Source organism: Brachyhypopomus gauderio, chromosome 4 (assembly GCF_052324685.1).
Source record: "Brachyhypopomus gauderio isolate BG-103 chromosome 4, BGAUD_0.2, whole genome shotgun sequence".
NCBI lineage: Eukaryota > Metazoa > Chordata > Actinopteri > Gymnotiformes > Hypopomidae > Brachyhypopomus > Brachyhypopomus gauderio.
Genome location: NC_135214.1, coordinates 22302733 through 22315007, shown reverse-complemented (window position 1 = coordinate 22315007; position 12275 = coordinate 22302733). Strand labels below are relative to the sequence as shown.

The 12275-nt window shown below is 43.7% G+C and overlaps 2 protein-coding genes and 1 long non-coding RNA gene across 16 annotated transcripts in view; 2 read left to right on the top strand and 1 right to left on the bottom strand.

The window, feature by feature from the left end:
- cfap74 (cilia and flagella associated protein 74) overlaps positions 1-6120 on the top strand; it is a 74978-nt gene extending 68858 nt beyond the window's left edge. For 11 of the 14 annotated variants that reach the window (XR_013130489.1, XR_013130485.1, XR_013130491.1 and 8 more), the window contains exons 35-38: positions 2633-2787; positions 2967-3105; positions 4594-5146; positions 5951-6087. Coding sequence is in view for 3 of the 14 variants with exons in the window: in XM_077003051.1 (XP_076859166.1) it covers positions 2633-2787; positions 2967-3105; positions 4594-5048 (749 nt within the window). In the remaining 11 variants the exon portion in view is untranslated. Of the gene's footprint in view, positions 1-2632; positions 2788-2966; positions 3106-4593; positions 5160-5950 lie in introns of those variants that run through there. The other 3 variants (XM_077003053.1, XM_077003054.1, XM_077003051.1) reach the window with 3 other exon arrangements.
- LOC143512572 (uncharacterized) lies at positions 3410-11336 on the bottom strand. Its single transcript, XR_013130492.1, has 4 exons — positions 11202-11336; positions 10990-11025; positions 8519-8599; positions 3410-3825 (listed from the first exon to the last, which is right to left on the bottom strand). It is a non-coding gene; the product is annotated as an uncharacterized LOC143512572 (long non-coding RNA).
- Positions 11304-12275, top strand: part of gnb1a (guanine nucleotide binding protein (G protein), beta polypeptide 1a) — a 27920-nt gene continuing 26948 nt past the window's right edge. Inside the window, exon 1 of the mRNA XM_077003055.1 lies at positions 11304-11672. The gene's annotated coding sequence lies outside the window, so the exon portion shown is untranslated. The remainder of the gene's footprint in view (positions 11673-12275) is intronic.

Below are 12275 nucleotides of genomic sequence, written 5' to 3'. Positions count from 1 at the left end.
ATGTCCTGTACATTAAATGAATAAAGTAATAAAGGTTTGAAAAGTGCTGGAATTTAGGCTAAAGTACTTGAAAATGCTTGAAATTGTAACTACTTCGTTTCACAACAAATATCTGTCTGACTGAACAGTTAACAAATACGAGCCTCTTGTAATTCCAGGACGAAACATGAGAGAACGTGAAGACGTTAAGATTGGGCGTTTTGAAAATAAACAACCATTAAATAATGTGAATAAAAGCGAATTATGTCGAATCATTTCGAATATATGTATAAAAATTTAACTTAATTAAGTTTAACGTGCTGGTGCGCACAACGTTACAAAATTCGAGAGGTGCACGACCTCGCGAATCGACAGCGCGCGACGCCCTCGCCCACGGGCGGAGCCACTGCGATTACGTCATTTTCACCGAGCGGACCTTTGCCGCTTGTGTGCGCTGCAGTGACTTCGCGGGCTACCGTTGCATTGTGGGGAATGTAGTGTTTGTGCGTGCAAAACACCAGCGGGCGGCTGTGGCCTGCGGGCCGGTTCTAATAGTAATTAAATATCATCCAGGGGGCCATAGATAATCAAGGCCCGCGGGCCTTGACTTTGACATATGTGCTGTAAATGGTGATGGTAGATGGTGGTGGTGGTAGATGATGATGGTAGATGGTGGTGGTAGATGGTGGAGCCTGTAGATGATGGTGTTAGATGGTGGTGGTAGATGATGGTGTTAGATGGTGGAGCCTGTAAATGGTGATGGTAGATGGTGGAGCCTGTAGATGGTGGTAGATGGTGGTGCTAGATGGTGGAGCCTGTAAATGGTGATGGTAGATGGTGGAGCATGTAGATGGTGGTGGTAGATGGTGGAGCCTGTAAATGGTGATGGTAGATGGTGGGGCCTGTAGATGGTGGTGGTAGATGGTGTTGGTAGATGGTGGAGCCTGTAGATAGTGGTGGTAGATGGTGGTGGTGCAGCAGCAGTTGTCCTGGTCATTTTCTCATCCTGAAAATCAGCTGTTTTCTCAATTCCTGTGATTTTACCAGATTATTGTACATTTACATTTACATTTATGGCATTTAGCAGACGCTCTTATCCAGAGCGACTTACAAAAGTGCTATGTAGTTGCTTGGAATCTCCAAGGTAGTATAGATAGTCCTGAACACAAGGTACTCTAAGCTGGAAAAACCACTAAACGAAAGTCATATGATACCTAACAATTATACCTGAATATACACATCACCTGAGGAAAAAGACAGTAAGCAATTCCTATAACCCAATTATGCACAATACCTGAGAAAAAGACAGTAAGCAATACCTGTAACAAACACCTGAGGAAAGAGACGATAAAGCACAGTAGACGAGGCATAATTAATTAAAGTGCACTTGAAAGAGGTGGGTCTTCAGTCGGCGTCTGAAGACAGCAAGTGACTCCGATGTTCGGACACACAAGGGAAGTTCATGGAGTACATGGAGTTCTGTGCTTTTCTTTTGCTTGGAGTTCTTCCTGAATCTCTTGGTTTTCTTTGACAGTCTCCACATTTGTTAGGTTGTACCGTCCTTACCTTGTGGCCTCAGTGAAACGTTGGAATCACCTGTAACTTTTAACAGTTAACGTCTTCATTTATTCCAGCATTTCACTGGTTTTAAAACGATGTCACTCTCGTCCCATTTCTGCTGGGTAATATCAAAACTGAAAGTGTTTCATGTCCGTGTGATTGACAGCTCAGCGTGTTCTATCAACACAGGATTATAAAACCGACGGATTTAAGCCGACGGCTAAAACAGACCGTGTGATCCGCGATCTTTCTGCGACTTCTAGTTCATGTGTTGCAATGGTGAAGTGGAATGAGAGGCAGTGTGTCTGTACTTATCAGTCTGCCTGTGTCACCACTAGAGGGCAGCGTGTGACCGTTTCACTGGCCTCTCTCATGTCCATCTCTGGCCACACGCATCTGGTCCACTTGATTGCTGTCTGTAGATGCTTGCTGTCTCCATGTTGCTTTGAATATACCACACACCATTTCCTTTGTCTCTTCATCTCCTTGTCATCTTGTTACTCTAGCTAATGATAAAAATGACTACTGATTACTGGCATGTTCACCTTCGTTTGATCTAATTTTAACTTTTGCTTTAAAACCTGGCAAAAGTCACATTTGAGTGGAGACACACACGCTAATTTAATAATATAATATAAATCTGTTGTTTCCGTCGTCTTTTTAAAAAGAACGTGTACTGTACAGAAAGGGGCTATCTTTCGGGTGTATGTGTCACCACAGTATGGTTCACACCTGCGAATACACCAGAGAATTCTTAGTCATGTCATCCGGCCGATAATGATACTTTCTCTCGTAAGTTCACTCTGGAGGCAGCATTTTCCATGGCGAATGCAGCAATAATTTCAGGTCAAAGGAGACACAGGGCGTAGGGGGACAGAATGATAATGCTGAGGTGAGCAGCAGCAGGTTTCTCGGTGACAGCCTGTGTGTCACGTTTAAGGCGTGTTTTGTGGTGTGTGCCTTTGTGACTCTGGATGTATTTGAGTGTCTTTGGAGTGGCCCGTTTTCAGAACAGTGTACATACTCCAGAAGTCAAGATGTGGTCAGCTGGGGTGGTCTGGGGCTACAGTAATCTTCTAATCATCCCTTTCAGGCACTCAGAACTACAGCGGCCAGCCCGTGTTCAGTGTGTCACCAACAGAGGGCGCCATCGGCCCCGGAAAGACTCAGGACATCACCGTGACGTTCCAACCTGACCACGAAAGCCTGCATTACCAGGACACACTCCGCGTGCGCCTCATGAATGAAGTGAGATCGCTTTGAATCACTTGCAGCAATCTTATTCATAAACATTTTTAAAGCGTGAGCAAAATGTGCAACAGGAAGAAGACAGGCGAATATCGCTGCAGTGTGATATATATTTGGATGTGTGTATTTGTGTGTGTTTTTGTCATGACGTGTGTGTGTGTGTGTCTGCGCATTAACAGCAGATGGTGTGTGTGGTGGAGTTGCGGGGTGCAGCGTGGAGTCACACCATGTTTGTGTGCGGTGGCGACGCATTACACGCCGGTCCTGATTCACTCCTCCCTCACCACATATACAGTACAGGGGGGGCAGAAGACGCAGGTGCGCTCCCAGCCCCGCCCACAGCCACGCCCATAGCCCCACCCACCTCTGACATCACATACACCACAGTGTCTCTCTGTCAGACATCTCCGCTGTCTGTGCTCACAGTTACCTCAGTTACCTCAGCCACCTCCTCTTTATCCAGTCTGTGGACATATAGGCTACATTCTCTTTTTTCCAGTTATACTTTAAGCAGTAAAATACTTTAAAATATATTAGGTGAGTATTTTTAATCCTGTATTTGTTTTGAATTATGAATCTTTACCGTGTTAATAATTGTGTTAACAAGTCAAGTGAAGTCAAGTCAAATTTATTTATATAGCGCTTTTTACAACACATGTTGTCACAAAGCAGCTTTACAATCGTATGGGTCCAGATCCCTAATGATCAAGCCAAAGGAGACAGTGGTCAGGAAAAACTCCTTATGATGGTGGGGATTAGGAAGAAAACTCGGGAGGACCAAGACTCAAAAGGGAACCCATCCTCCATTGGGCGGCCCGTTAGCACAAGTCCGTATTTGTGGACAAATGGTGGATCTACAGATATAGATAAGGTTCTTGTTCCCTGGCCAAGTAGTCACAGTCCCTTCAGTGCAGGTGGTGAGCCTCAGGTAGGAGTTAGCATCAGCACGTCCTCTTGTGGCAATGGCACATCCAACCCCGGATCAGTACATCCACCGGCAAACCAGACCATCTCCCAGGTGCTTGTAGGTGCAATCGTCTTGGGTAGAAGCATGCAAAAAAATAGACAATACAGACTGAGTGTGTGGACATCAATTTAAACCACCATTGATTTAAACGTACATAGCTTGCGTGTCAGTGATTAGCATGTGGCTCTGGCATGCTAATCTATAGCAGCATAACTAAAGGGAGGGGTTCAGAGGTGACCACAGTCATGAGGGTCACTGAGACATTGTTTTACAGTTAACACTGAAGAGTCAAATCCCTGATATGCTCCTCTCTTTGAGTTTGATCTCAAGTTTTATGTCTAGAATAAACCTGAGAGTGTTCAGTCTACCCATGGTTAGTGGTAATAAGGGTTTGTGCACTGATCCTGGATCTGACAGGAAGTTAAGAGTGTTCAGTCTGCCCATGGTTAGTGTTAATAAGGGTTTGTGCACTGATCCTGGATCTGACAGAAAGTTAAGGAAACAACCACCATCATGGATGGTGGCCTGGAAAAGAATACTGACACGCTGTCTTTTTTCACCATAGAAACTTAATGAATGTGATTTGAGATATGACACCCCAAGCTATGTAACTAGCTGTCTTCAGTTCTGTGGTATATTTTAGTCTTACAGTATTACTCCACTGTTTCACAGTGCTTGAATGAAAACTTGAATGCTTAAATTTTGCTCTAAATATGTACTGTTTTTAAGGACCTACCTAATCCATTTTCTTTCTGCCTCTCTCTGGCTGACACATTTTTACACACACACACACACACACACACACACACACACACACACACACACACACACACACACAGGGGGTGAGAAGTGGCCCAACCCACTGCTGCTGACTCTGAGGAGTGTGTGCTGTGAGGGCCGAATGTCGACAGCAGTGTGTGAGCTAGAGGTGGGCTGCATTAGCAGCACACAACCCACCGCTAAGAAGGTAAGGATCCACATATGTACCGCACGTCAGCCACACACACGAGCCGCACACACTCCGTACGTCAGCCGCACACTCTCCGCACAGCCAAGAGCTGTAGCATGTCACATGTCCTCAGAGTCACGATGCAGCAGATTAAAAGGTAGGGGTTTGTTTTGTTTGATCTTCTGGGTGGTCAGGCAGAAAGTGAATGGAGTTAACACTACGCTTCTTGATTTCATTATCTCCTCTTTCAATACCTCTCCTCCCCTCCTCTCTTCTTCTCTCCCCTCCCCTCTCCTCCCTTCTCCCAGAACATGGAGTTCTTCTGGGAGAACACGGCTGCTTTGATTCAGCAGGGGTTCTCTGTGGAACCCACCCGAGGAAGCGTGGATGCGGGCCACAGGCGCACCATCACCGTCACCTGGACGCCCCCTGCTGGCCACACTGTGTGTAACAGCTTTTAGAGTCAGAAATCACAAGGGTCTTGCTTGTTCTGCATACATATATGATGCCATTTAATCACATGAGAATATCATCAACTATTATGAACGTCTAGGTCTAGTGAATGTGTACCAGTTAGAACATACAGTATAGTGCTGAAACTGACGCTGTGTAATACGCCTTCAAACATACTGCAGTTACATAATAAATAACCAAAATAGGTACTTAAGTTTTAGGAAGTCAGACTTCTATCACTTCCACAATGCATCAAAACGACTATTCTCATCAATCTTCTCAAATGGATGCATGGTGGTCATGGTGGTATAGATAATTAAGGGTGTATACTCATCATTTGCTCAGTTGAAACGCATCACCAGAAAGAAGACACTGATGCTCTGATGCCCGTGTGGCATGGCTTTCATAAGTTCCAGCTGAGGTGGGTTTAAAGGTGAAGGCATCGTGGGTAACAGGGTGCCGTCAATCTTCCCACCAGCTGTGACCACTTTTGTTTGATATTTATTAACAGTGTGGCTCCCCACAAGGCTTACAGTGCGGTTTAATTAGAGAATGTCTCCATGTTCATGATGAGTGTAAAAACACCCTTCCCCGAAGATCTCAATCAACAAAAAAGCATCCAATCAGATACCTTCCCTACCGTGTACGCTGAGGGTCTGAGCTAGACCTTTAACAAGCCTACCTATCTCTGACTTCCTGGAATCATAAATGTTCCCACCAAATGGACTACCAATCTTTGCTTTTTATATTTTTTAATACCTTTCTTCTGTGTGTGTGTGTCTTGTGTTTTCTAGCCCAACGAGGTGGTTCAGTTGTGTGCTCCCCTGACTTTGAAAGGAGATGAGACTCAGGTGTACAGTGTCACACTCCTGGCCTACGTGTCACACCTCACACACACTCTGTAAACAGTCATCGCTTTACATGCCACCAGTTTTTTAAACTGCTTTATCAAAAGATATTTGTGAAAATAAATAAACAATTTTCAATTCATAGCCTGTTTTTAACCTGTTTTCCCTACCTTATAATTATAAAAGGGTTTACATAGTATATCTGTCTCAAAACCTAGACTAGTGCTGGTCTCATTGGTTTGTCTGTGGTTTGTGTTGTTTTCCTTGTTTGTTTGTTAAACTGAACCCATGTGTAAGTTCTGTGCACCACACCCTCCCGTCTTACAGGCTGAGAAAGCAACCCGTACCACCACCACCATTATGTATAACACTTCTTATGGTTTTAAAGCATGTCATGATCAGAACCAGCATTAGCGGGAGACTGAAAGTGCTCCGTACACATCAGTCATTTTCTTGTGTTGTTGGATGGAGGAAGTATAGAGGGCATGCAGAGGTCAAACTAGTCCTGACATTTCATCATGGCAAAGGGAAGCTTGCCTTCACCAACAATGTGTTTTTAAAACACTTTGACCAAACTTTTACATTTCTTCACAACAGTAAGCTGTAATGCATGTCCACGTGTTCACATCTATTATCAAGCGCATTTCATTATCTCTGGTCTTGCATAGATTCATCTGTATGGGCAAATTTATCAGTACAGTTATGTTATAAAACCTGATTCTGTAATTGTAGTTTGGGCTTTGAGTTAATTTAAGTTAATGTCACATCATAACATTAGTAATTCATAAAGGATAAAGCATTAATCCAAACCTCCCAGCAAAGTTGCGTGTTTGAGCCGACCACCATCTGGAAAGAATGATGTCATTTCACAGTGTTATATTATGGCTCCTGCAAGCTGGATAAAATAATGACGCAATCATCTGAAAATATGAACCGTTGTCAGGGGAGTATTTCATTAGACTGTCTTTCTTCCTTGAGAAGCCCCAAAGTCAGGTTTACACGTGAAAAACATAAGAGAGAGAACGGGTTTTAGCATCTGTAAATGAAGCCCAGGACCAGAGAACTGTACAGAGAACATAGTACATTCAACAGATTTACAGTCACACTCCATCTGCAAGGTCCCATAAAGAAGTCAAAGACGTGTCCAGAACTTCAGCACCCATATAACTGCACTTTCCTCTAAGATGTTTTATTAATGTTGACTAGATAACAGTCTTTGCTACAAAGCTTCACTGTTGATGTTTGGCTGGAACAATCTAAATTATGTTCATTCTTACTCATAAACTGTTAAGAACTATTTTTACCTTGCTAATTTTTATAGATGAAAGTACGATTTGCTGAAGAAAGGCCAGAAACTATGCTCTCCACTTCCAAATATATATTAAACATAACTTATTCTAGCCTCTAAAGCTCATGTTGGGTTTGTTTTTGATTTATCCTTCACAGTTGAACCAAATTAAATCAGTCAGTCCATAAGAAGGTTAGCCGCACATGGGCGTGAATCTATACACTTGGAAAGTTGCCTTCCTTAAAACTGCTAGTACAGAGATCTGTTACTGAATGTCAGTATGACATGCTCCAGTTTGACAGCAGATATCAGTAATGCTGAAGCTCAGCCAATAGGAACACTCCATTAGGGGAGAGGCATGCGGTCAGCATTTATGCCAGATTGGAGCAGATTACTCCAAATCAGATTACCGCATCCCATCCCTGCTATAAAAAGCAAGGTTATTATAAGCTTATCAACATATAATGTCCATTTTTATGGCCCTCATCTCATAATTCTTAGGTGACATTTGTTGTGCTGTTTTGCGCCCCTTTTAAAGGACTAATCTCATTTGGGCACTGATGTTTTTTAATGCCGTATGATACTGCTACTCTACTGGCTACAGAGAGTTGTGCGGTCTAGATTTGGAGAACGCTGGGCATCTCTACACAGCAGTGTTCGTACACAGCACAAAAACAACGTGCACGCCCTCTGCCACTTTAAACTCTATGACACGTGCAAATGCATTCAGCAGCCACGACAATGAACCGAAGGAGGTTCGCGTTGTTTCACTCTGAACTCCTGAATCGCTGGACGCACACTTCACCAAAGCCTCACGGTTGCTTTCTTTCCTGAGACTTCGGCTACATTCAGGAAGCCCACTGCAGTGCTGCATAGGTGATGCTTATGAGCTCAACATGGCAGTACTTCCCAGGTCCACTTGGTGGGCACAACTGCTCGGTGAAAAAGCAGTACATAGCAAGCTGGTAATAACAGTCGATTCTGGCATAAATACACTATGCATTTTAGCTTTATTACCATTGCATTTACTTTGAGCAAACGCACAAAGTTAGGATGCAATTTAATATATATATATTGTCAAAGTGCAGGCTTCCTTCACTGCATGGTAGATGTGTATCGGCCTGCGTGTGTGTGGCAGTGCTAACGGGATCCCAGGGGACACGTTGAAAAGCTGCCCGACATATCAAATGCGTTTACAGGAAGAGTCACAGGCAACTAAATCTCACCATGGTTGTGGTTCGCTGGAGATGGCAGTTCTTTGGTTAGGTCTTAGTCAGATGTCAGATCCATGTAGTGAGATGTTGATGCTGCAGTATACAGATGATGAAGTGAACATTGAGTGCATTATTTCAGTATGTTCATTAAACTGTTATACAGTGGCACATACTTTTGTTTTGGGTCAGAATGCCAGTTTTAATTTGAAAGTATTTCCATTTGTATAGGATAACCATAAGGTCTTTATATATAAGCTCTTTTCCACCATAAATGACTGTAAACTAGCATTGTTATTCTTGAATAAAACTCGTATTTAGCAGTAATATCTCTGTAGTCTATGACAACCTGAAGTCTGTGATCAGAAGACAGCACCAGATAGTGGGTATCTCCCTGCTGATGGTCTGCTGTGTCTGTAATGAAGCCATTTTCACTTCCTGCTTATTTCAGGGGCTTTTGGCCTTCAGCTTTCTCGTAAGTGAAATGCGTGCTTAATGGGTCTGGGGTTAGCTGATTGTTTTGGCCAGTCGTGAGCATCAAACCCACAATTGAGAGCTTGTTGAAGTTAAAATGTAGCAGGTAAAACGTGAAATTGTCCTGTCAAAGGTAAATCTGGTTATCATTGTTAATGTGCCTGATGAGAGTTTATATTATAGTTGGTTTCTTATCCCAACCACCACCTTAACATTTTGCCTTTTTTAAATCTGCCAGATTGTTAGCATGACTATAAATATGGTAGAATGTAGTCCAAGGAAGTTTAATATTACCTGAAATTTGCCCACAAATGTAAAATATGGCCCATATCTTTTGTAAGTGTTTTTGTTTTGTAGGAAGATGCTGGAATTATCTCTTGTTTCTCTCTTTCTTCGTGTCATACTCAAGGGCCTTTGCACTTGAGGTGGTGGCCCCACCCTAACGAGTGAAAAACTCCTAAAGGACCTTCCTGTTGATGCTCCCATCTCCTTGACAGAGTGTTTGTATGCAAGATGCTAGCGGCCCTCTGGGTAATGAATCAGGGTATATTGTGTTCCAGGTCTCTAAGTAACAGCGCTACCCAGCTCGCCTCTAAGTCTCCACGGAGTAATATCTCACTCATGCTGCTGGCGATAATTAGCTATGGGTTGAAGCCTGACTCCCTCCCCTGCCTCCCTCAGATCAGTCTGTGGTCCCCTGACTACCTGCCTTTCACTCGTTCCTTTTGTTTTTCTCACAGAGGTACAACGGCCCTAGCATGAAGCCCTGCTGCACTCCCCCACTGGGGGTGGGTCAGGTTGTGTATTGAGCATGTAACAGCACAATTAGACACTCTTAAAGTCGCACATATGATGCAACTGATGTGCCGTGTGGTGTGTATCTGCTGTCACGGTTCACTGAGGCGCTTTCTGTAACAAACCTTGAGCATTTTGGATTTGAGCACTTGTGTATGTGAAGCATTTGAGCTTGGAATTTTAAAATTACATAAGTGACTTGGCCATGGGAGCTAAAAGAAACTTGTCCATCATAAGGACATTTTATAGTGTTAGCACACACAGTACAGCCCACTGTACCTGTTCATGACCGAGGGACCTTAAACATAGTCAAGAATAACATCATAACTTTGTTAACTTTAACGATAACATAACATTTTCTTCAATCTATTTAACAAACATTCTGCAGCTACAAAGACACCATGTGAATACCAGGTTTAAGACAATGGTTAAGATCAGTGGTGGAGCTAGACTTGTTTTCAAGGGGTGGCCAAAGTGTGAGCAAGGCTTTATCAGAGGGGTCCATATACAAATGATGAACGAAAGGAAACACATAATACTTTCTCTTAAAATAACCATTTCCAGTGGGGTGGCACTAGGGGTGGCAAGGGCTCTGTTGGGGGTGGCAATTGCCCCCCCCCCCCCCCCCTTTGGCTCCGCCACTGGTTAAGATAATCTGTTTACTTTATATCACTTTTGCTAATATAATTTACTCTTTATAAAGAGTATATATATATATATATATATATATATATATATATATATATATATATATATGCTATAGCATTATTTCTCATTCAAAGCAGGTTGAAAGCAGGTTATAGTATGACTGAAAATGAGTGGGTTTTGAGTTTCAGATAGGAAAGTGGTAACAATTAATAAAGTAATATGTTGAAACATGAATACTGACCACACTGTTGCTGAAGTTGTCTTTGTACAAGAGTTTGATCTTGTACGGTAGTCAGAAAGAAAAAGGGTGTAGCCTACTGACAAATCTGTCATACATGTAAATGTAGCCATACCAGAAATAAAACGAATGGCCATCTCACCAGTTTATTGTGCTACCCTAAATATGTATTCCAGTGCTTATAGGCTACCTGTTATTTTTTGTATCTTTGTACTTTGATAATGTAATAACAGGCTTTCTTAAAACACTTGACTATGCAGTGGATCCTCTGACCTAGTTCGGGGGTGCTGTGGCATGCCTTGTGCCTGTTTATATTCTAGAAGCAACTTACCAGTTATGAGATCGATGCTGTAGAAATGAGATTGTGCTGTAGTAAAAAAAAAAATAATAATAACGTTTTTCATTTAGTGATGTAATGCCCTCGTATTTAATTTGTACTTAAGCAAAACATCATTTCAGATATGATCAAATAACCATGGCCAACAATATGGAAAATAAGTATAAAGGGTTAGATCTATGCTTAAGTTTTAAGAGTAGGCCTACATTCAATCGTTGAAATCAGTGGTGAGTTTGCGTAGTGACGCAGGCGCGGCGCGGGGTTTCCCAGCCCCGACAGCAGGGTCACCGCGCCCATCTCTGCTCGATGGCCGGACGAAGCGCTTGAGATACCGTGAGAAGAAAGCGAGAACAGGCGAGAACCACAGTGGGAGAGAAAGGAAGGCGAAACCTGGACAGGGGCTGGAATAACTCACCGTTATCCGAAGCGACTGCTTTACGAGAAGAGCTTCGAATTAAATATTTTTTTTCCTCCAGAAACGAGCAGTTTGGTGGCGTGAGCCGTGCCCCTCGCGTCCGTGTGCCGGTGCGTTTCCCTCGGCGTGTCGACAGCTGGTTCGGGGAGTGCCGCTCCTGGCTCGCCGTGAGCTCGCCTGCCGCTCGGAGACAACGGGAGTCTTACCTTCGCTCTTCCCGGTCAATGCGATATAAACGACGGATACCCACGACTGAACACGGGTAAGACGTCGTTTGAAGGTGTTAAAACGAGCCCGAGCTGGTCTAAAGCTCCGGCGGACCGTCCCTGGTTGTGCTGTAACGGGGGTGGGGGCCGCTGCCGGGCAGATTAACACGTATGTAATCCCTAATCTCTCTAATCTCACGTCTCTGGTTAAACGTTTTTTATTAGTTTCTCGAACATACACATCACATTTTGAGTAACTGCTGGTTTTAGTGGCGGAATCTTAACTGTGAAATAACCGTCATGTGGCAGAAATATTTGCCTGGCGAGCAGGGCTGCTGGTGCAGCTACCGTTGATCTTAATCCAGGGTCCAGGTTCATAATCCCGGCGGTGCGACTGTTTTACGGCGGATTATTCGATCTGCTGTCAGCAGTGGCGACCTCGTTAACGGGTTACCGGCCCTGCACGCCTCGTCCACGCACGCAGGTCCACCGTTGGACCGTGTTGTGGTGTTGGAGCAGGCTGGTCCAGCCGGGTTAACCCGACTAAACGCGTTAATAATCCAGCAACACGTTAAACGGTGAGGGAACAAACCGGACTGGAGTGACTGCAGTGGGCTTGGTGGACATGTGGGAGACTGTGTTTTAAAGATGCAATAACG